Genomic DNA, 23,558 nt, shown 5'->3' on the forward strand with positions numbered 1-23,558 from the left:
CTGGGGAGCTTTTCAAACTGCACCTGCCCAAGTTGCATCTCAGACCAATTAAGTCAGAATCTCAGGGGGTGAGATTCAGGCATCAGGATAACTAAAAGGTCCCCAGGGATTCCACTTTGTAACAAGGCTGAGAACACTGGTGTCAGGCAAGTGGGAGCATTTACTGCGTACTTTGGGCCTGGTTTATCCACTTATGTACCATATGCATCATCGCTCCAGGCTAAGCACTGTTATACCGAAGAATACTTACGCTGAAGTTACACTTATAAAGTCAGTCTATACATACTCTAAAGGAGTTCTACTACGGGTCTCAATACACATCGTCAAAGCTTCGGACTTCTGAAACAAACAGCTTGTTCTGTCACCCTGAATACAAGGGTTATATATCCTAAAAAAAAAAAAAAAAAAAAAACCTCTTAATTTGAAAAGGCACATGCACCCCACTCTTCATTGCAGCACTATTTACACACTAGCCAAGACATGGAAGCAACCTAATGTCCATCAACAGAGGAATGGATAAAGAAGATGTGGTCCATATACACGATGGAATATTACTCAGCTATTCTTTTTTTTTTCTTTTTGCCTTTTCTAGGGCCGCTCCTGCGGCATATGGAGATTCCCAGGCTAGAGGTCGAATCAGAGCCATAGCCACAGCAAAGCGGGATCTAAGCCACTTCTGCAACCTCCACCACAGCTCACGGCAACGCCGGATCCTCAACCCACTGGGCAAGGCCAGGGATTGAACCCGCAACTTCAAGGTTCCTAGTCGGATTCATTAACCACTGCGCCATGATGGAAACTCCTCAGCCATTCTTTTAAAAGGATGAACTACTGCAGCAACATGGAAGGGCCTAGAGAATATTATACTTAGTGGAGTAAGACAAAGAGAAACATAGATATCTATCACTTATATGTGGAATCTGAAAAATAGTACACGTGAATCTATATACAGAACAGAAACAGACTCAGAGACATAGAAAACAAGCTTATGGTTACCAAAGGGGAGGGGGGGCGGAGGGACAAATTAGGAGCATGGGATTAAAAGACACAAACTATGATACCTAAAATAGATAAGCAACAGGGATTTACTGTATAACACAGGGAACTATATTCAATGCCTTATGATAAAGTATAATAGAATATAATCATAAAAAATTAATCACTGTACTGTGTGCTTAAAACTAATACAATATTGTCAATCAACTATACTTCAATTTTTATTTTTGTCTTTTGTCATTTTAGGGCCGCACCCGCATCATATGGAGGTTCCCAGGCTAGGGGTCTAATCGGAGCTGTAGCTGACGGCCTACGCCAGAGCCACAGCAACACCAGATCCGAGCCATGTCTGAGACCTACACCACAGTTCATGGCAACACCGGATCCTTAACCCACTGAGCAAGGCCAGGGATAGAACCCGCAACCTCATGTTTCCTAGTCGGATTCGTTTCTGCTGTGCCACGACGGGAACTCTTATACTTCAATTTTTTAAAAAGGCCATGGAGTTGCTGTCATGGCTCAGGGCTGACAAAAGCAACTGCTATCCGTGAGGACACAGGTTCAGTCCCTGGCCTCACTCAGTGGATTAAGGATACGGCATTATCTGGTGTTGCTGTGGCATAGTTCAGTAGATGCAGCTTTGATTCTACCCCTAGCCTGGGAACTTCCATATATCACGGGTGCAGCCCTAAAGACCAAAAAAAAAAAAAAAAAGGATCCGGCATTGCCACGAGCTGTGGTACAGGTCACAGACACGGCTCGGATCTGGCATTGCTGTGGCGTAGGCTAGCAGCTATAGCTCTTATTTGACCCCTAGCCTGGGAACTTCCATATGTTGCGGGTGCAGCCCTAAATAAATAAACATTTTAAAAGGCCAGTGTAGAATTCCATGACATTTATCCTAATGAGACTCTCCTTACACTGAAATAGACATAGATCTGGGGTTCGGTGAAGAATTGCCCTGCTAGCAGGGTTAGGCAAGCTGCAGGGCTCCTGACATATTTGTATAGAACAGACCCTACGGTGGACATCTATGATATATGGAGTTCCCGGAGTGGCTTGACAGGTTAAGAACCCAACACTGTCTCGGTGAGGATGCAGGTTCAATCCTTGGCCTTGCTCAGTGCGTAAAGAATCTGGTATTGCTGCAAGCTGCAGCGTAGGTCACAGATGCAGCTCGGATTTGGTATTGCTATGGCGTGGGCCTACAGTTGCAGGTCCAACTCAAGTCCTAGCCTGGGAACTTCCATATGCTGAAGAGCGAGATCTATGTTATATGATCTCATTTGATAGCATAAGGAAACATAAAATCCTTCACATCTCCCAAATACTCACTTCTGCAGTTTCTCCAGTTTTTCATCTGATACTCAGAAAATAATTCTGACGTCACAGTCCTTCTGAGATGGTCACAGGGTCCTCAGACCCCACTTTGAGAACCACTGACCTGGGGAGCGTGCGTCCTGCAAGAGGTTAAGAGGCCAGATCCACAGATGCAAATATTTTCCAGTTTTCACTTGTGGCAGACTTCCATCGTCTTTCATTCACTTGCAGAGATTTTATGTTTATTGTAACTGCCTCCCTAATCCTTTCATCACTCAGCTGTGGTCCAGGATACATTTAGATTAAATGTGTGTATTCTGAGCCATTTAGGACCAGATACAATTGATGTGGATACACAGCTGTATTACAAAAAAGAATGATAAACACTCAGGGAAAAACGTTTGCCCAAAAAAGTGCCAGGCAGTTGTTCACATCTTAAAACAAGAAAGGTTCTAGGAGTTCCCATTGCAGCCCAGCAGTAATAAACTGAATAGTATCCATGAAGACATGGGTTCAATCCCTGGCCTCGCTCAGTGGGTTAAGGATCCGGCATATTGCTGTGAGCTGTGGTGTAGGTCGCAAGCGCCACTCAGATCTGGTGTTACTGTGGCTCTGATGTAGGCCAGTGGCTCACAGCTCCGATTTGACCCCTCGCCTAGCATTTCCGCAGGTGTGGCCATAAAAAGACCAAAAAAAAGTAAAAATAAATAAATAAATACAACATGAAGGATTCTGCTGGTAATACATCCCAAAGTTCCACAAACGAAACAATCAGTCTCAAGTTTTTGCTTCTCAAAACGGCACATGATGAATCATGCCTATAGTGGTTTTGAAATGTGGTTGGAACCATTTTTTTCCTTGGAGTTCTCCTAAATCACCTTTTATTATAAAAATCGTGGAGTGGGAGCGATGTCAGCTTAAAAAAATACATGTTTGTGGTCAAAATCAGGGAGTAGACAATTGCATTTTGGTGATTTACATAAACTGTACATCTAGAAAGTAGGATTCATTTCACAATTCATTGGAGAATTAGTAAAATGACTCACCTGGTAAGAACCATTACATTTTAGTGCATATCTTATTTTTAGCCGTCCAATATATTCTTTTTTGTAATACCTTTATCCTAAATTCAATGTTTCCGCAGATCTGTTTTTTTAATTACTTTATTTAAATTTCCTTTACCAAGTACGGTTTATCCAATATAAGGTAATACAGAACATTTTTAATTTTTGAAAATTAGAATATACTTGATTTACAGTGTTGTGCCAATTTCTGCTGCACGGCATGTTGACCCAGTCGTAGATATAGATACATTGTTTTTCTCATACCATATCCTCTATCATGTTCTACACCAAGAGATTGGATATAGTTCCCTGTGCTATACAGTAGGAATTCATTGCTCTGATCTATTTTCTTTATCATTTTTTTGTTTTTGTTTGTTTGTTTGTTTTGGCCTTCCCTGTGGCATGTGGAGGTTCTGGGGCTAGGAATCGAATTCACGCCACAGCAGCAACCCAAGTCACTGCAGTGGCAATACCAGATCCTTAACCTGCTGAACCACCAGGAAACTCCTCTCTTTTTATTATAGTCTGTTGTACTGAATATTTGAATTCATGCTTTTAAAACCTTGAGGTTCGGAGTTCCCGTTGTGGTACAGTGGTTCACGAATCTGACTAGGAACCATGAAGTTGCAGGTTCGATCCCTGCCCTTGCTCAGTGGGTTAATGATCCCGGCGTTGCCGTGAGCTGTGTGAAGGTTACAGACTCGGCTCAGATCCCTCGTTGCTGTGGCTCTGGTGTAGGCCGGCGGAACCTGGGAACCTCCATGTGCCACGGGAGCAGCCCTAGAAAAAGGCAAAAAGACAAAAAATAAATAAATTAATTAAATAAAAATTAAAAAAATAAAACCTTGAGGTTCATCAGAGAGTAGAGTGGTGGTTGCCAGGGGCTGTCAGATGGGGCAAGAATCCTTTGACAACAGGTATGGCTATTGTAAATAATGCTGCAGTGAAATGGTTTGCAACCTTGGCAACCACTGGTAGACAAATGGATAAACAAAAGATGTGGTGTATGTATATATATACAATGGAGGATTAATCAGCCGTAAGAAAACAGAACAAAAAAGAAATCTTGCCATTTGTGACATGATGGATGGAACGCTATAGAAGGTATTATGTTAAGTGGAATAAGTCAAGCAGAGAAAGACAATGACTGTGTGATTTCACTTATATGTGGCATTTTAAAAACAAAAAATATATAACAAAACAAAAACAGACTCACAGAGAACAAACTAGTGGTTGCCAGTGGGTGGCAGTGGGGGTTGTGGGCAGGGGGTGGGAGGGGGGATAGGCGAAGGGGGTGAAGAGGAACAAACCTCCAATTATAAAATAATAATCCCCTAGGATGGAAAATACAGCATGGCCAGTAACATTGTAATAATTTTATACGGGAGCAGATAGTTACTGGACGTATGGTAGTAATCATTTCATAATGCATACAAATATCAAATTGCTATGTGGTCCACCTGACGCTAACAAAGTATTCTATGTCAACTAAATTTCAGTAAAAAAGTGCATGTATATCAGATCCCCAAGATGGACACTTTAAATAGCTTATGATTTTATGTCAGTTTTATATCAGTAAAGCTTGAATTTTCTTGTCGAAGTCCATTTATAATATCATGTTAGTTTCAGGTGTCCTGCAAAGGGATTCATTTATACACACATATATCTATTCTTTTTCAGATTCTTTTCCCTTATAGGTTATTACAAAGTATTGAGTAGAGTTCCCTGTGCTATGCAAGTTGGTCCTTGTTGCTTATCTCTTTTATTTACAGTCGTGTATATCTGTTAATCCCAAACTCCTACTTTATCCCTCCCCACTTTCTATGTCTGAGGGCCTGTGTCTGTTTTGTAAGTAAGTTCACTTGTATCTTTTTTTTTTTTAGATTCCACATGTAAGCAATAAAATATATTTACTTTTCTCTTATTTACTTCACTTAGTATGATCATCTCGAGGTCCACCCATGTTGCTGCAATTGGCATGATTTCACTCTTTTAGTAAAGCTGGAATTTTTAAATAAAGAATTAGAGGTTCTTTTTAATGAATATTCACATAAATCATTAAAGTAATTCAATATTTAATACTTAAAGTGTTTGCACAGACTCCATCTGGGTATGTATTATGTAATCAAATGCAGACACAGCTAACTATCAGGTGTAATTCTAGGACTTACTCTGTCAACAGCTTTACTTTAAATAAAAAACCAGGTGAAAATTCAGTTAACTATGTAAGTACCTGTTATTCTGACCAATTTTTTTTTAACCTAATTGATTGTGAATGTCCTGGAGATTGTAGCCGGTAGCTCCGAGAGCCCTGCATTAAGTCTTTTTCATCCAACATGTTTAATAGTATAATAAGTTTAGAATTGTTAATGGTGGGACCCAGGAATTAAACTCTATCTCGAGTGACTAGTTGAACAGCCTCTTTTTGCATGGTAAGACGCTGAGTCTCAGGTATAGCAAGTAGCTTAACCAGTTAATGACGGCAGAGTGGGAGCTCACTCAGTTCTCCTGACTCTGAGGCTGGTGCACTCTCCGCTTGACTGTGTGTCCTTCCAGGTTTTACTGGACTGAGGGCCAGATGGTGACTCTAACAGCAATAAGAGAGCGTGTCCATGGTAGTGACATTAAAGCTGAAACTGGCATGGTTGACAAGCCATAAATTCTAACCCATCTTAATGTGAAGGCAAACATGGTATAGAAATCAATGTATAAGGTGCTGTGGGCCGCCTTTGGGCAGCCTGGGGGCTTGGGATTGGCAGTTGCACACTGAGGTACATGGAATGATCGGGCAACAGGGATCTGATATATAAACCCGGGGAACTCGACCCAATTTTCTGTGATCATCTATGTGGGAAGTGAATCTGAAAGAGGATGGATGTGTGTCCGCGTATTACTGAATCACTTTGTACAAGAGAAATTATCACAACCTTGTAAATCAACTCTACTTCAATAAAAATGTTTAAAAAAAGAAAAAGAAAGTCAAATAGGGTGACATGATGGAGAGTAATCCCACCTTGGTCCTGGAGGTCAGGGCTTCTTCAAGGAGATGAGTTTCGAGGTGAGACCTGAATGGTGTGAAAAGGAAGCAGCCAGGCTGGTGTCAACAGGAAAAGTTCTGAGCAGATGAAGAGCAGGTGCAGAGCCCTGACATAGGCACATGCTTGGCAGGGTCTTTGGGCAGAAGGGAGGCCAGGGTGGCTGTCACGTGGCAGTGACTGAGCAAAGCAAGGGAACGTGAGGACGGGGATGTGGCCGGGAGCCAGTCCTTGCCAGGCCCTGCACACGATGGTTTTATCAGTTGCCGTGAGAAGCTCTTAGGAGATTGTAAGCAGCAGAGCGAGAGAAGCGAACCTCTGCTTTAACAAGACCACTTTGGGTGCTCTGTGGAGCTCAGAAAGCAACCCTACAGGCAGTTAGGGGCTTTTGCAAAGAGAGGTCATGAGAGAGGTCATAAAGGCTGGCTGCTAGAGCAGATAGGGCTTGCTGATGGGTTTTTGGTCTGGGTCACAGGAAGGGATCGTGACTCTCACTATAGTGTGAAAGACTGCCATGTAGGGGAAGAATCGGTAGTTTTTGTGCAAGCAGGTAAGGTTTCAAGAAGCCCCCTGAAAAGTCATAGGGAAGATTCTTGTTGGCATCTCCTGCAAGAGCCTGAAACTCAGAGGCAAGAATATTTAGGAACACACCTCACAGAAACTGAGAGAAGGGAGTCCAGGAGTAGAAAATACTCATTCCTTCAACACAGGAGAGAAATGAAAGTTTAAGAAGGAAAACCCTTAAGAGAGCAAGATAAAGAAGGGCTGGGAGAATAGGACTGGGGAATGGGACAAAAGGGGAGATCGCAAAACAGTGGCAAAAACCAACACTTAATATAACCTTCCTAATCCCCCAGAACACACCTCACAGTGAATAATTCAGTGACAGTTGTATTAAGGGGAAGTATTGAAGCTTTAGGCATAATACATTGACTTCATAGATCCATTCAACTACTGTAGATGATATTTAGCATTTTTTCTTTTTTTTCCTCTGAATTTTTTTAAAATTTATACTTTTTTTTTTTTTTTTGTTTAAGTCTGCACCTGTGGCATGTGGAAGTTTCCCTGGGCCAGGGATTTAATCAGAGTTGCAGCTGCAGGCCTACACCACAGCCACAGCAACACTGGATCTGAGCTGCATCTGCAACTTATGCTGCAGCTTGCAGCAGTGCTAGATCTTCAACCCGCTTAGTGAGGCCAGGGATTGAACCCGCATCCTCACAGGCACTATGTCGGATTCTTAACCTGCTGAGCCACAGTGCAACTCCTTAAAATGTATGCCATTTTAAAGGTTAATTTCTATTTACAGTTATTACAAAATATTGGCTGTATTCCCCATATTGTTCAGTACATCCTTGGGCCTGTGTGTACCTCCCACTCACTCACCCCTATATTGTACCTCCCCCAACCTCTCCCTTCCCACTGGTAACCACTAGTTGGTTCTCTGTATCTGTGAGTCTGTTTCTTTTTTGTTGTTGTATTCACTAGTTTGTTGCATTTTTTAGATTCTAGGTAAAAGTGCTATCACACAGTATTTGTCTTTCTCTTGTCTGACTTATTTCACTTAGAATAATAATGTCCTCCAAGTCCATCCCTGTTGCTATAAATGGCAAAATTCCATTCTTTTTTATGACTGAGTAGTATTCCATTGCCTATATGTACTACATCTTCTTCATCCATTTATCTGTTGGTGGACACTGAGGTTGCTTCCATACCTTGGCCACTGTAAACAATGCTAACAGCTTTTCTTTTACAATTAACCGTAGAAAGACATTTACTGATACAGAAAGCATTTTACCTTGTTAAATGCAACTTGCAAGTACCAGAAAATTACAGACTGTACCTTTCACGGTCAAATTTCCAATGGAACTGATCCATGGGGGGACAAAAAGGTCAAAGGGCCCTGCAAAACACCCTCTCCTCCTTCCATTCTTCCTAGAATTGTTCAAAGTGACAGCTTTGACTTGGGTGAAATTACTGTGGCTTTTCATTAATAACCATACTCAAGTGTATTCTCAAGTCTATCTTATATAGTCCTGGGGGAAATGGGGGAGGGGCAGTGCAGGAGAGCGAGCCTTTCGGTTCTTGTAGTTGGTTTGTTGTAATACATATATATATTTTTTAAATTAACAAGTCTCAATAAGCAATGGAATCCTGCTGTATAGCACTGGGAACTATGTCTGGTCACTTGTGATGGAGCATGATCATGTGAGAAAAAAGAATATATACCTGTATGTGTAACTGGGTCACCTTGCTGTACAGTAGAAAATTGACAGAACGCTGTAAACCAGTGATAAAGGAAAAAATAAAAATCATTATATAAAAAAGAAATTAACACATCTCAAAAAGAAGGTTGTTTAGTCCTTGTAAATTCTTAACTAATGACAAAGCCCACAATATGTTAAAAAAAGAAAAAAAAGACAGCTATTTTTATCAAGGGGAAAAGAGGGGCAAAACTCAGCTGAGTTTTTATAAAATGAAAAGAGAGAGACTGCTTTAAATGAAGATTCTCCCTTCCTCTGCACCTTGATGAGTTGGGGGCAAGTTTGATAACGGGATACTTAGTAGGAAGAAGGAAGTTCAGTAGTGCAATTATTTCGGTTAAATAGTATAGCTTTGGGGCAAAATTACTTTGCTCTTGGTTTTAGTTTTCTCAATCAATAACCAATAGCTCTGTTGGAATTGTCCCATGAAGTTAAAAAAAAATTATTAGTAACAGCTTCTTTGATGGAAAGAAAACTCACTTGTGGATATGACTATTTTCATTATGTTTTTGTTTTGGGGTGGATTTTTTTTTGCCTTTTTTTTTTTTTTTTTTTGCTATGACATTTGAAATTGTTTCCTATTTTTACTTCTTGAGAAAAGGACATGTTTGGCTGTTATTTACCAAAAACACATGTGAGGCTGAGAGTCTAAACACACGCCAGAGATTTGTTTTGCTATTATGATTCACTGTCTGGTTAATACATGCTATAATTATCCATATTTATACACATATCATGGCCTTTTGTAATCAAGGATGATACTCTGGATAGCATACGTTCTTAAACTGGGGTGTGAGCAAAGGAATTTTTTTTACCATCCCTGCCTGTTTAGGTAAACAGTCTGAACTTTGGAGTCTGGAGTGACCATTTGAAATACGTGACCTCCAAAATTCTGGATTTTTTTCTTTTGTCTCCTGGCAACAAAACATATTTATAATTTGGCCACCACCTCCTCATCTCGAAAGGTCTGCTGCTGTTTTAAAGTTTAAAACAACATTTGGGCACATTGTCCAGAATGAGGATATTGGTGTCCTTTTCTGTGTGCAGAGACAGACAATAACAATTCTGAATACAAATACAACAATGAAAAAAGAACCCTTCTCTTGGCAGATTAACGAGCATGCAACTTTAGTTTTAAAAATAGCCCTCGAGGAGTTCTCTCCTTATAATGTCATTTTCATTAAGCTCTTTTTCACAGTTTCTTTGCCAAAAGACATGGAGGTCAAGTTGGGGGTGCGGTTAGAAGGGGGTTGGAAGCAAGTTTAAGGCAAAGCTTCAGGAGTGTGCATGCCAGTGGGGACTGCAGAAACCTCAGGTCTTTCCATCTGAAATTGGAGGTCCCTGTGGGCTCCTCCTGTAGAGAAGCATAGAATAACCGGGCTCTTGGCTGAGCTCCCACTGGCTGCTTCTGAGATCCTGCGAAGTCAGAGTTCTCCTCTCTCTCCCCTTTGCCTCTCCAGCCCCCCCTCCCACTTTGAGGCAACCTGGACTGGGTCTTGATATGATTGGCATTTCATAGCTTGTCCTCTCGGGTTATAATTTCAAGTACTTCACATCAAAGGTGTTGGCATGAAGGGCACCTTCAAGTGAGTCAGACTCAGCACTGCTGCCGTATTGAGCTGGATAATTCTTTGTTTTGCGGGGAGGCGGTGGGGGGGACCGCATTGGAGCATCCTTGGCTTCTACTTCCAGGTGGCAGCAAACTATCCATCCCTCCCCCTGCGGCAATCACAAATGTCCCTAGTCATTGCTCAATATCCCCTGTGGGGGGGGGGGGGAATCACCCCCAATTGAGAACCATTGAGTTGCTGCAAGGAAAACTCATCTTTCTTTGGCATCTCTGATACAGGCTAGATGTTTGTGTCATCCTAATAATTATCTTTTGGAGCCTTACCTCCTTTTTACAGTCTGGGAACCTGAGGGGTGACAAGGATAGTGTTGCTGTTCGGTTTTGTTTTATTTTTGTTGTTGTCGTTCCAGCTTTATTTTCCAGTTCTCGACAATGAAAACACATTGTAACTGGAGAAATGGTTCACAATTACTCCCAGAAATTTGTACCTCAACTATCCCCACGCCTATTTTTCTTTTTTCTTTTTTTTTCTTTTTTTGGCTTTTTAGGGCTGCACCCGCAGCAGATGGAGGTTTCCAGGCTAGGGGTTGAATTAGAGCTGCCGCTGCAGGCCTGCACCAGAGTAACAGCGATGCGGGATCCGAGCTGCATTTGCAACCTACACCACAACTCACAGCAATGCTGGATCCTTAACCCACTGAGCGAGGCCAGGGATCAAACCCACGTCCTCATGGATACTAGTCGATTTTGCAACCCACTGAGCCACAATGGGAACTCCCTGGTTTTCATTCTTAATAGTATATTCATCATCGACACCTACACGTCTTCCTGAACGTCTCTTCTTCAACTGTTCTTTTTAGCCTCTTCCCAGAGATCTCAAGAAAATATCCCTCAATCCTATTTTGAAAGCAAGGAAAAAGTGCTAGTGGATATGTGAAAAGAATGATATACCTGGAGCAAGAAAATATGGTTTTGGAGAGTATTGGAGAGTTTTTTAATAAGCACTTGGAAAGGCATTGAAATCCCTGGGTGGTCCATTCAGAATTCCATCCGCATCCTTCTCTTATTCAGTGGATTTTGCCTAAAATCCACATTGGTTAAGCATTTTTAAAATTTAAGTGGCATAAATTAATGTGGGCCTGGACTTGGATAACTAGCTATCATATATGCCATTGTCAGAAAAGAAACGATGTTTCAAATTGAAAGCTGGTGTCTGAGTATAATTTTCAGGCTCTTTCTCTCAAATAGAGAATAAATATGTGCTAAATTAAAGACTTTTTTTAAGTAGTTCCCTTCCAGGCTCAGCAGAAACGAAACTGACTAGTATCCATGAGGATGCAGGTTCGATCCCTGGCCTCGCTCAGTGGCTTAAGAATCCAGCATTGCCATAGCAGCGGAGTTCCCGTCATGGCGCAGTGGTTAACGAATCCGACTAGGAACCATGAGGTTACGGGTTCAGTCCCTGCCCTTGCTCAGTGGGTTAACGATCCGGCGTTGCCGTGAGCTGTGGTGTAGGTTGCAGACGTGGCTCGGATCCCACGTTGCTGTGGCTCTGGTGTAGGCCAGTGGCTACAGCTCCGATTCGACCCCTAGCCTGGGAACCTCCATATGCCTCAGGAGCGGCCCTAGAAAAGGCAAAAAGACAAAAAAAAAAAAAAAAGAATCCAGCATTGCCGTGAGCTATGGTGTGGGTCACAGACGCAGCTTGGATCTGGCATTGCTGTGGCTGTGGTGCAGGCTGGCAGCTATGGCTCTGATTCAACCCCTAGCCTGGAACTTCTGTGTGCCATGGGCGCGGCCCTAAAAAGACCAAATTCATTGAGAGAATTGAATTCTCTCTAATTCATTGAGAGAACCAGCAGGATGGTAAAGCCTTTTAAAAAGAATATGGGAGGAAATTCCCATTGTGGCTCAGCAGTAGCAAACCCAACTAGAATCCATGAGGATGCAGGTTTGATCCCTGGCTTCACTCAGTGGGTTAAGTATCCTGTGTTGTCATGACCTACGTCATAGACCTGTAGCTGCAGCTCCAGTTTGACCCCTAACCTGGAAACTTCCATATGGTGAACATGCAGCCCTTAAATTTAAAAAAAAAAAAAAGCAAAAAAGATTATGGGAGAATTATCATTTTGTCCAGATATATGCCCAGGGGTGGGATTGCTGGATCATATGGTTTTCTGAGGTACCTCCATACTGTTTTCCATAGTGGTTGCACCAATTTACATTCCCACCAGCAGTATAGAAGGGTTCCCTTTTCTCCATACCCTCTCCAGCATTTGTTATTTGTAGACTTATTAGTGATGGCCATTCTGACCAGTGTGAGGTGGTACCTCATTGTCGTTTTGATTTGCATTTCTCTAATTAGTGAGTTGAGCATCTTTTCATGTGCCTTGTGGCTCTCCATGTGTCTTCTTTGGAGAAATGTCTATTTAGGTCTTTTGTCTACTTTTTGATGGGGCTGTTTTTGTTGTCATTGTTGAGTTGTATGAGTTGTTTGTATATGTTGGAGATTAGACCCTTAAACCAACTATAATTTTAAAAAAAGAAGATTATGGGAGAAACATATGTATAGCCATGGAAAGAAGAAATACTAGGCTAAGATTGCTAAATTAGATACAAAACTGGTTAATGTACTACAGAGCAATAAAATCATAATTTGGGGAGGTTATCTTTTCTGCAAGACAGAAATGATTAGCGTTTCTGCTGCACAAAATCATTTGCATTTCTTTTTCGCATTTTCAATATAGTTGATTTACAATGTTGTACCAGTCATACATATATATACATTCTTTTTCTCATATTGTCTTCTATCATGTTCTATCACAAGTGATGGGATATAGTTTCCTGTACTATACAGTAGGGTCTCATTGCTTATCATTTGCATTTCTATCAGTTTTCTACAAATTAATATCTGCCCTTACAGAGACATAAAATATCCTAATCCACAGCAATTACTGAGTTAAACAGAGGAGTCTAATTTCCCTAGAAAGATAGAAAATCCTTGATTGCCTGTTAGATGCTTAAGAAAACTTTTCTTGAGGTTGGAAAAGTAATACAAGCCTATTGTAGAGTTTTAAAAAATACTAAGCTTTTTAAAAGGAGCAGTTTAAAATGCTCCAAACCACTACCCGGACTTCACTGTAAGTAGCATTTTTATGTTTCTCTACAATGTTTTTCCTAAATGTTTTTGACAGCGGAGTGATTATTGTGGAAAAAAAAAATTGGCAGTCTGCTTTCATTCTTTTCCTTACTCTCAAAGATCCTGCCATATCATATGTCATTTTAAGGTCTATATAATGATTGGGTGCTTTTTATATCATGATTCTCTTCACTGTTTTTCCTAATTCATGTCTTTGTCATGAGCTTTTTCAGAATACAATCTAGCATAGACAGCTCAGGGCTTCACAAAGAGTAGAACAGGTCCCTCGCTGTGATCTATTGCAAAATCAGCCCTCAGCACAAGGGTTTGAAATTTTTAAAAAAAAGAACGAAAAAGAGAAACTATTAAATTTTTTTTCATTTCAAAATTAAAAACAAAATAGCATAGACAGCAATATAATGCCCAAGGGTGTAGATACAACCTGCTTTAAGAAAAAAAATACCACGTTCAGGTTTTTGAACATAAGCTACTATTCTCCTTGCTTGGCCTTGCACTCAACCTCTCTTGGCTCCAGAAAAAGAAAAAGAAAGAAAGAAAGGAAGTACCATTCAGGAGTTCCTGTCGTGGCTCAGGAGTTAGTGAACCTGACTAGCATCCATGAGGACGCGGGTTTGATCCCTGGCCTCGCTCAGTGGGTTAAGGATTCAGCATTGCTGTGAGTTGTGGTGTAGGTCGCAGATGCAGCCCAGATCCCGCGTGGCTGTGGCTGTGATGTAGGCCAGCAGCTGCAGCTCCGATTGGACCCCTAGTCTGGGCACTTTCAAATGCCTCGGGTGTAGCCCTAAAAAGACCAAAAGACCAAAAGAAAGAAAAAAAGAAAATATCATTCATGGAGTTGCCCTCTCTCCCCATTAACCTTCCAAATGTTCTCCTATCCAGATGGAACCACTGTTCTGTAGTATTTGTTACTTGCTTTCATGTTTATGTTCACCCTTGTAACACCTACATAAAGTATATATTTTTGGGTAGTTTCAAACTGCAGAACCTATCATATCACAGGTTCCTAAGGAATTAGGGTTCTGCAGCTTGCCTTTTTCTAGCAACCTTATGTCTGTGGAGAGTTATCCACGTAGTTACTTAGAATTCATTCACTTTTAGTGCTGAATGGTGTCTCCACCTTTGTTTATCCACTTTTCTGTTGCTGTGCCTTGAGGTTGGTTTTTATCACCCCTGTGTTGCTAGGAACACCCTGTGCACACATGACTGTGTGGGGGTTTCTCTGGGTCCATATAGAGGAACGAAGCGCCAGTTAATAGGCATGCGTATCTACCACTGCACTGCATTTTGTTTAATTTTTTTGAAATTTTATCAAAGCATAGTTGTTTTACAATGTTGTGTTAGTTTCGGGTGTACAGCAATGATTCATTTATACATATAAACATATCCATTCTTTTTCAGATTCTTTTCCCTTATAGGTTATTACGGAATATTGAGTAGAGTTCCTTGTGCTATACAGTCGGTCCTTGTTAGTTATGTATTTTATACATAGCAGTGTGTATGTGTTAATCCCAAACTCCTAATTCATCCCTATGCCCTTCCCCTTTGGTAACCATAAATTTGTTTTCAAAGACTGGGAGTTTGTTTCTGTTTTGTAAATAAGTTCATTTGGATCGTTTTTTAGATTCCATGTATAAGTGATATCATAAGCCTTTCTCTATCTGACTTACTTCACTTAGTGTGAGAATCTCTAGGTGTTTCCATGTTGCTACACATGGCATTATTTCATTCTTTTTTATGGCAGAGTAGTATTCCATTGTGTGTGTATCCCATATTCTTAATCCATTCCTCTGTCAATGAACGTTTAGGTTGTTTTTACATTTGAGCTATTGTAAATAGTGCTGCAGTGAACACTGAGGTACAAGTATCTTTTCTTTCTTTTTTTTTTTCTTTTTTTGTCTTTTTTAGGGCTGCACCTGCAGCATATGGAAGTTCCCAGGCTAGGGGTCTAATTAGAGCTGTAGCCACCAGTTATGCCAGAGCCACAGCAACGCTGGATCCGAGCCACATCTGGCATCTACACTACATCTCATGGCAACGCTGGATCCTTAACCCTCTGAGCAAGGCCAGGAGTCGAACCCACAACCTCATGGTTCCTAGTCAGATTCATTAACCTCTGAGCCACGACGGGCATTCCGCCAGTATCTTTTCAAATTATAGATGTCCGGATAGATGCCCTGGAATGGGATTGCTGGATCATGTGGTAATTCTATACTTTGTTTTTTAAGGAACCTCCATAGTGGTTGTACCAATTAACATGCCCATCAAGATTATAAGAGGCTCCCTTTTCTCCACATCCTCTCCAGCACTTGTTATTTGTGGCATTTATTAATGATGGCCATTCTGACTGATGTGAGGTAAACCTCATTGCAGTTGCCACATTCTGCTAAGTCTCATACGTGACTGTGCCAAGTTAGACTCCCACCTGCAACGCATGGAAGTCTGGTTGCTCTGCACCAGATATTGATACACCTTCTCTGTGCAGGACCGAAGAGGAAAGATTTAAGCCTTGATGTGACACACGGTCTCTGTCACAAGTATTCAACTCTGCTGTTGTAGCATGGAAACAGCCTTGGACAATTCCTAAGTGAAGGAGCCTGACGATATTCGAATAAACCTTTATTCAAGGACACTGAAATTTGAACTTTGTCATTTTCATGTGCCACACAACAATTCTTCTTTTGATTGTTTTCAATGATTTAAAAATAGAGAACACAGTCTTGCAGGTTATACAAAACAGATGGCTGGAGAGATTTGGTACCAGGTCACAGTTGGCCGTCCTTTGCTTGACATCCTCTTCAAGATCTGGAATTTTCAGAAATCGTAATCTACTAGGTGTGAAATGGTAAATTGTGTATTTACTTCGTGCTCCTGATTATTAGTGAAGTCAAGCATTTGACCATGTTTATTGGCCACTAGACTTTTCTGTTCCATGACTTATCTCTTCATGGTTCCCCCCCCCTTTTTTTTTTAAGATTATGGGTCTTTCATTTATCGACTTAGGAGTTCTTTCTATTTTCTGGCTGGGCATCCTTTATTTGCATGCTTTGCAAGTCTCAGAGTGTTGTCCATTTCCCTTTTGCAAAGTATCTTTTGATGCAATGTTTTCCAGTGAAAATTAGGTGTAGCCAAATCATACTTATTTGATGGTGAAAACCCATGTTTATTTTTCATACGCTTTGAGAAGGTGGAAGGAAGCTACCACTTTCCTGGATGGGGGAAAGAGGAAGTATTTCTTGATTGGGTGGAAGTGGAAGAATGTCCCTCACTTTGACGCCAGGCTCTTTTTCAGTCCAGTCATTTTCTTGAAGGCTAACAGTGTTGCAGTCTGCAGTTCTCTGGTGAAAACGCCGTGTTTAGTGGAGGTCAGTGCTGGCCAAAGACGGGCATCTGATATTCATGAAATGTTAACTTGGCTTTCCCAGCAAGTTGGCAGGCATCTCACTTCGAAGCCAGCTGACGTCATTCAGAGTAGAAAAAGACCCTCCCACACGGGCTTGGTAATTGACTCTGATGGGCTCCTCTGCCAGCCTGAGTGGTTCTGGAACAGAGAGAACTGTTGTCATCTGAAGAACTTTCGAAAGTCACGCCAGCCCAGACCGCACCTCCCCCGCCCCCCACTACACACAGACACTCAAGCCAACGAGGGAAAGAAAAGCAGTTGAAATGCTGGTCAGCAAAACCCGCCTTGGCTGCCTTAAGCTTTGTTCCTGAGCTCTCGCTCTGTGAAGGCTGTTTTCCTCTGGAGAGAGCTGGAACTGGGCTGTCATGTTTGACAGACGCCTCCTGTCGCCTCAAACTAAGGGCATCCTTCCTGGGGTAAGCTCGTGGGCAGAGAGGCAGACCAGACGCCCGGTGTGGTTGAAAGAAAAGAGGAAGGTACTGAATGGTTAAGGAATGCAAGCTCCCATCACGTCCGCGACTTCACGTTGCTTCCACTTTTCTCGTCTGGCCAGAAAGGTTGTCATTCAGAGCATGCATCCCTAGCCTGATCAGAGAAGGTGGAGCAAGTAAAACTGTAGCTTGGGTTTTCAGCTGTGTCTCACTGAGATGGATTCGGTAGCTGTAGCCTGGGTTTTAAACTCGGTCTCACTGAGATTGATTCGGTAGCTGGGGGGGAGGGAGAGAGAGGCAGAGAAGCGTGGTGGAAAATGAAAATGCTCTTTCCAGCTGCAGATGGACACTTGTCGCATCGTGGACAGCTTGGCCCCTGAGCTTTTTTGTTTCTGAGGCCTTTCTGTGACAGTCTGCATGATGTGACCTCCTGTGTTGCTGCAAATTAAGATTTAATAACTCTTTGTCACACTGAATTTTTTTTTTAATTTCATGAAATACGGACATGAGAGTCTCATGTGGAAAAGACTGAAGCATAAAGCTTTACTTCACGATGATTGGATGTTTGGGGCTTTGGGTTTGGTTTAGAACTTTTAAAGGAAAGATCATATTGTTCGTGCTCTTCCAGGGAAGGCTTTGGAAAGAAAAGCCATAATTCCAGAACCCAGATGTCAATTGTAACCTATAAAAATCATCAGGTTACAGGTATCTGTGCTAATAGGACAGGAAAATCTCATTTTAGAATCAATAAAGTCCAGCTTGTCTAAAAATTCTTCTCAGGTTACCTCTTTCATTTCCAGTTGTGCCAACCTGCCCTAAATTTAGTTTCACAGAGGGGTAGAAAATGCTTGCCAAGAAATATCTGTGGTTTGGCCCTCATTTGTTCTGTGTCATATCAAATGAAAGTGTGGCACAATCAGTAAATAGTGAGATGCTTTGCTTAATCCACTGGATTTCAGTGAGCTTTTCATTTTATTTTTTTGAAATGTATTTTATTGAAGGAGAGTTGATTCACAGTGTTATGTTAATCTCTGCTGTACAGCAAGGTGATTCAGTTATACGCATATGTATGTATATACATTCTTTTTCAGATTCTTTTCCATTATGGTTTTATCACAGGGTATTGAATATAGTTCCCTGTGCTTGACAGTAAGACCGTGTGGTGTATCCATTTTATGTGTGTGTGCGCGTGTGAGTATACATGTGTCATGTATGTATGACAATATATTTAAAAATTTCCTCCCCAAATTTAAAAATTCTAAAAAGAAATTTTAGAATGTGCAATTTTCCTGGCTTGTGTTAGCCCCCAGTAGACTTTGTACACCTCAGTTCTGTTTCTTTAGGCTCTGAATACGCTAATTATAAAGGATTACTGGGTGTTGGATACTTCACGTTTCTAAGGTTTTCAGTTGCCACTCACGTTTAATTTGAAAATTGTTCAGTACCTGTTTGTTTTGAAGGACATCTGGAGTCATCATTTTCCACAAACTTGGCTGCTTTCTCAGAATATTATCAGACACTCAGTAATTGCTCTAGTAGTTTCTGCAAAGAAATTCTATTATGAATCAGAAAAATGTTTAAACCGTAACCCAAATTGCCCAGGATCCAAAATGCTACCAATCATTTTGAATATCTTCAGCTGTGAAATTGGGCACAATGTCACAGTTTTTTTATTGGAATGTCAGGCTGTATGATTCTAGAATAGTTACTTGAATAATTTCTCCTTTAGTTAATTTCAGTTGTCTTAAAGAATTAGAATCTGCACAAGAATGTGTACCCTTTTAAGCTACCTCCTCTTTCGCAATCCTTGATTTTTATATCCTAAAGCCTAGTCGTGCATCTTAACTAACACTTGTGTTTGAATAGGGCTGATAAATACATGGATTTTTATTTTAATGGGTAAGGTTTAAAATAAATCTTTATGGGAGTTCCCATTGTGGCTCAGTGGTAACGAACCCACCTAGTATCCTTGAGGATGCAGGTTCGACCCCTGGCCCCACTTAGTGGGTTAAGGATCTGATGTTGCTGTGAGCCGTGGTGTAGGTTGCAGACGCAGCTCAGATCAGGTGTCGCTGTGCCTGGGAACTTCCATATGCCACACGTGTGGCCCTGAAAAAAAATTGTTTAAATAATAAATAAATAAAATCTTTATAAAGATTTTATTCTAAAGAATTAAGAGGTATTAACCCAGTTATAAAATAAATAAGTCACAGGGGTGTAAGGTACAGTATAGAGAATATGGTCAGGATTTTATGGTATGTAATTTATAAAAATATCCAATCACTGTGTTGTGCACCTGAAACTAAGATAACATTTTAAGTCAACTATACGTCAATAAATATTTTATTCTGTTGTCATTTAACACGTTCATCTAGTCATTCTCAAAGTTCTCCAATGATGGAAATTTTTCTTTCAACCTGGACAATAATATAAATGGAGTGAATTTTTTTCAGTACATAAATATATATGTATACTTATGTGTGTATATGTGTGTATATACATATGTATTTTTGTGTATGTGTTTTATGCATTTATGTATTTATTTATGTGTTTATTTGTGTATATGTGTGTACATACATATGTATTTATGTGTATGTATTTATGTGTTTTATGTATTCATAAAAAGCACACTAGGAAATTATACATTTAATGTGCACCTTGCATTAAAATCAAATGGATACACCAATGAAATTTAGTAGAGGTAATTACTTTTTCATCTCTAAGGGCAAAAAACATATGACTGTGACTAATACGAAGTATGCGTATTATCTTTTTGTGAATGCTCGTGTTGTTGCATTGTAAGTTTCTTCAGCATAATATCCTTGATGACTGTCATTATGTGTGTGTGTCATTATTCTTAGACGAAGGTGGCCAGTCCCTCTTCCTCCTCTCCTTCCTCCAAAAAAAAAAAAAACCAAAAAATGATCTCTTAGATTCGTGCAGGTTTTTCCATTTATTTACTTTTGTTACTCATGATTTCAGCTTTTTCTAACCGTGGTTAAGAGCTGGTGTTTGAATACAGTGAGACCTGACCTTAAATACTATACCATCCCCTTCATAACTCTGGGATTTGGCAAGCTTTCTCTTCTCTGAGTCTCGGTTTCATTGTTTGTAAAACTAGAAATAACAGTATCTGGGAGTTCCTGTTGTGACTCAGCAGGTTAAGAACCCACCATAGTATGAATGAGGATGCAGGTTTGATCCCTGGCCTCGCTCAGTGGGTTAAGGAGCCAGTGTTGCAACCAACTGCAGCATAGGTCACAGATGCGGCTCAGATCCGGTGTTGCTGTGGCTGGGATGTAGGACAGCAGCTGCAGCTCTCATTCAGCCCCTAGCCTGGGAATCTCATATGCCGCAGGTGCAGCCGTAAAAAGAAAAAGAATGATAATAATAATATCTATGTTCACAGGCATTGGGGAGAATTTAAAAATATGTCAGTTTGGAGTTCCCATTGTAGCTCAGTGGTTATTGAATCCGACTGGGAACGATGAGGTTGTGGGTTCGATCCCTGGCCTTGCTCAGTGGATTAAGGGTCCAGTGTTGCCGTGAGCTGTGGTGTAGGTTGCAGACACCAGACGCGGCTCGGATCCCGAGTTGCTGTGGCTCTGGCGTAGGCCGGCGGCCACAGCTCTGATTAGACTCCTAGCCTGGGAACCTCCATATGCCTCCGGTGCAGCCCTAAAAAAGACCAAAAAAAAAAAAAAAAAAATCCCAGTGCACCTAGACTGCTGAGCACGGCACCTGTAGTTCTTAAGGGAATGTACACACCCATCTGCATTTTCTGCAGTGGCTAATAATTAAAGACCTTTGCTCTGAGATGCCAAATTTTGACATCGAGGACAGGCAGCAGGGGAAGGTGTTAAGCTGTTTTCTGTCTGCATGTGGGAGAAAGAAAAATTAAAATAAATAACAACTCTGTAAAGTGGGACTCCTGATTGGGTATCTGTGGATCAAGTATCAGAGGGCTGGTAGGGGCAGGAAGGAATCAATATTCCAAAAAGATAGGCCGGTGTTTGCATCTGTGTATAGATAGAACATCTTCTAGCATTGGGAGAGTTTCAAAGTGGCCTTCAACTCTCAAATGGTCAAGAACTGTAGCTTCTGAATGGGAATCAGCCCAAGAGAAGAAAAAATATGATGGAGGTTAAATATTCTAAGGTGTCTAGTAATTTCCAAATTTTTACTCTTTCTTTCTCTTTACCTTTATATTGTTAAGCAGTTTAGGGTGGAAATAAAGGATATTGACATGAGCCTGTGTATTTCCATCTATTATAAAACAAGATTCCTACACCATTTCCCAGGTATAATTTGTATTTAAATAAATGTATAATGTTAGAAAGCCTTGGTGGCCAGTCTAGGTACAGAAGAATTCTTCAAAAGAGGCGCAGGGATGCATGCTTTATTACCTGGAGATGTCAGAATGATTGATTTCAACTTGACCCCATAAAACAATCTGTTTGTAGAAAGAAAAATATTCTGCAAGCCCAAAGAGATTTGCAAAGTTATTTTTATTGTTAAAGTCAAAAAAACTTGAAAGAGAGCTTTCCATGTCAAAGTAATTAATTAGAAGTTATTAGTATTAGGAGTTCTCATTGTGGCTTGGTGGGGTAAGGACCTGACGGCTCTGTGAGGACGTGGGTTCAATCCCTGGCCTCACTCAGTGAGTTAAGGATCCTGCGTTGCTACAGCCTTCGGCATTGTTTGCAGATGTGGTTCAGATCCGGTGTTGCAGTGGCCTGGGCATAGGCCTCAGCGGCAGCTCCACTTCTATCCTTTAGCCTGGGAATGTCCATATGCCACAGACAGGCTGTAAAAAGAGGAGGAAAAAAGTTATCAGGGTTAAAAAATAGAAGAAATATCAAAGGAAATGTGTGTAGGAACATTCCAGAATTTCGCTGCTTTTAGTCAAATATTTTTATTCTGGCAAATTATATCCCATCCCTTTTCTACAAGCATATGTATTTTTAGAGTGGTAACTGTAGTGCACAGATTATTCAAGAGTCTGCCTTTTTCGATATTTTGAAATCACTTTTTTGTCACAGAATGATATAGCATGGTGTGGAGTTACCATAGTTTTTCCAAATAGACTGGTCATTTATTGTTAGACTTTTAATTAATTCCATAATTTTGTTTTTAATGGATAAATAAATCTGTCATAACAACTTTGAGCATATGATTTTATGCTCTGTTAAGTAATTTATTTGAGGTAAATTCTCAGACTTGGAATTATTTGGGCAGTGAGTGGGTTTGAATGTTCTTATGTCTCTGTCTATGTCTTTCCATCATTCTTTTCAAAATGATTATACCAGTTGATGATGCCAACATAATATTATTAATATGCTAATTTTGTCACAAGACATCCCATGTTAGGTGTTAATAATTGCCTTAAAATGTAGATAATTACCCAGCATCACTTTAATTTCTATTTAGTAGATTATTCTACTGAAATTTATCTGAAATTTGCATATTCTTTGTAACGCTATAAATTATTTTATTAGATTTCCTGTGTTTAGATTCCAGCATTAATTTTATTTATTAGGTGGTCAAAGTACCTCTTTAGAGAATAAACTATTAGTTTTCCCCTACTCAGTCTCACCTATCAAAATATTTCCTTTCAGAGTTCCCGTTGTGGCTCGGCAGGTTAAGAACCCAACATAGTGTCCGTGACAATGCTGGTTCCATCCCTGGCCTCACTCAGTGGGTTAAGCATCTGGTGTTGGTGTGAGCTGTGATGCATTTCAGATTTGGCGTTGCAATGGCTGTGGCATAAGTCCCAGCGGCAGCTCCAATTCGGCCTCTAGCCTTCCATATACTTCAGGTGCAGCCCTAAAAAGAATTAAAAAAAAAAAAAAATCAGAGCTGTCACAGCTCTAAAGGGACCCAGCACCTCATAGCATAGCTTCCTATGGGACTCGCCCTTCCAGTGGGCATTTACGGCCTGTCTCTCCCTCTTCCCTAGGATAGGAGAACTGGAATTTTCTGTTCTTTTTCTTGATAAGAGATCTGCCATCATGTCGACCATAATATAATGGGATATCCTTCTTTAAATCCTGATCCAGTTGTATAGCAGTTTTCTTACCTATTCGTGGCATTTTAGGCAACAGGAAAGGAAGAAATCTGGCTTCTGCAATCACATCTAAGATACTTCTCCTGCAAGCAGCATGTAAAATAGATCTGCCACAGGAGCTCCCACTGTGGTGCAAGGGGATCGCGGCATCTTGGGAGCCCCAGGATGGTTTGATCCCTAGCCCAGCACAGTGGGCTAAGGATCTGGCATTGCCGCATCTGTGGCTTAGGTTAGGACTGGGGCTCGGATCT

The 23,558-nt window shown here is 40.8% G+C and overlaps 1 protein-coding gene across 4 annotated transcripts in view; it reads left to right on the top strand.

Annotated features, from left to right (window-relative positions):
• CACNB2 (calcium voltage-gated channel auxiliary subunit beta 2) overlaps positions 1–23,558 on the top strand; it is a 445,465-nt gene that overhangs the window by 210,744 nt on the left and 211,163 nt on the right. Inside the window, exon 1 of one of the 4 annotated variants that reach the window (XM_047755513.1) lies at positions 16,971–17,225. The exons of the other annotated variants lie outside the window; for them this stretch is intronic. Coding sequence (XP_047611469.1) covers positions 17,175–17,225 — 51 coding nt within the window. The 5' untranslated portion in view covers positions 16,971–17,174. Of the gene's footprint in view, positions 1–16,970; positions 17,226–23,558 lie in introns of those variants that run through there. 4 annotated transcript variants of the gene reach the window in all.

The sequence above is a fragment of the Phacochoerus africanus genome, chromosome 12, assembly GCF_016906955.1.
Source record: "Phacochoerus africanus isolate WHEZ1 chromosome 12, ROS_Pafr_v1, whole genome shotgun sequence".
Taxonomy (NCBI): domain Eukaryota; kingdom Metazoa; phylum Chordata; class Mammalia; order Artiodactyla; family Suidae; genus Phacochoerus; species Phacochoerus africanus.